This window comes from Elephantulus edwardii, unplaced genomic scaffold (genome assembly GCF_000299155.1).
Source record: "Elephantulus edwardii isolate Elephantulus edwardi_28Jun2011 unplaced genomic scaffold, EleEdw1.0 scaffold00004, whole genome shotgun sequence".
In the NCBI taxonomy this organism is placed as follows: domain Eukaryota; kingdom Metazoa; phylum Chordata; class Mammalia; order Macroscelidea; family Macroscelididae; genus Elephantulus; species Elephantulus edwardii.
In genome coordinates, this window is record NW_006399754.1 from 10,857,346 (window position 1) to 10,857,889 (window position 544).

Below are 544 nucleotides of genomic sequence, written 5' to 3' on the forward strand. Positions count from 1 at the left end.
TCAGGAATGAGGGCTGATGCTCCAAACTAAGGAAAACACTCAATAGAAAAATAGAGATAGAAAATACATGCTAATTTAATGGCAAACTTATTTTGAATCTTTAACTGCAACAATCTTGGAATTAAAGACGGGGAGGCGGTGAGGACCCCCTTTGCCCCTAAGAATATCTTTGCTATTGTATGTCGTCCTCCGGGGCTGCCTTGACAGTGGGGCCACCCCGACGGTCACTCCGCGGCACGCAGCCTGACCCTGTTCGGGGGGGTCTCGGGACCATCAGTGCTGCAGAAGGAAGTTGGTAGCCACATTGAGGTCGTTATTCGATGCTCGCAGGGCTTCTAAAGCATCGCCTCTGGAAAATCCCATCTCCATGAGCCGGGCAACCTGGAAACAGAAACCAAACATGACATGACGGATGCTGCTGGCAAGACTGATCCACCTGCCAGGCCTGGGGATGGTCTCCACCAGCAGTTCTCCAGTCCTGCACAGAAAAGGTCAAAGCCTATTTCAAAGAAAGACACACACACACACACACACACACACACAC

At 50.6% G+C, this 544-nt stretch overlaps 1 protein-coding gene across 1 annotated transcript in view; it reads right to left on the reverse strand.

The window, feature by feature from the left end:
- Nucleotides 1-273: 273 nt before the first annotated feature.
- UBAC2 (UBA domain containing 2) overlaps nt 274-544 on the reverse strand; it is a 244,828-nt gene continuing 244,557 nt past the window's right edge. Inside the window, exon 9 of the mRNA XM_006879557.1 lies at nt 274-381. Within this exon, the coding sequence (XP_006879619.1) occupies nt 274-381 (108 nt within the window). The remainder of the gene's footprint in view (nt 382-544) is intronic.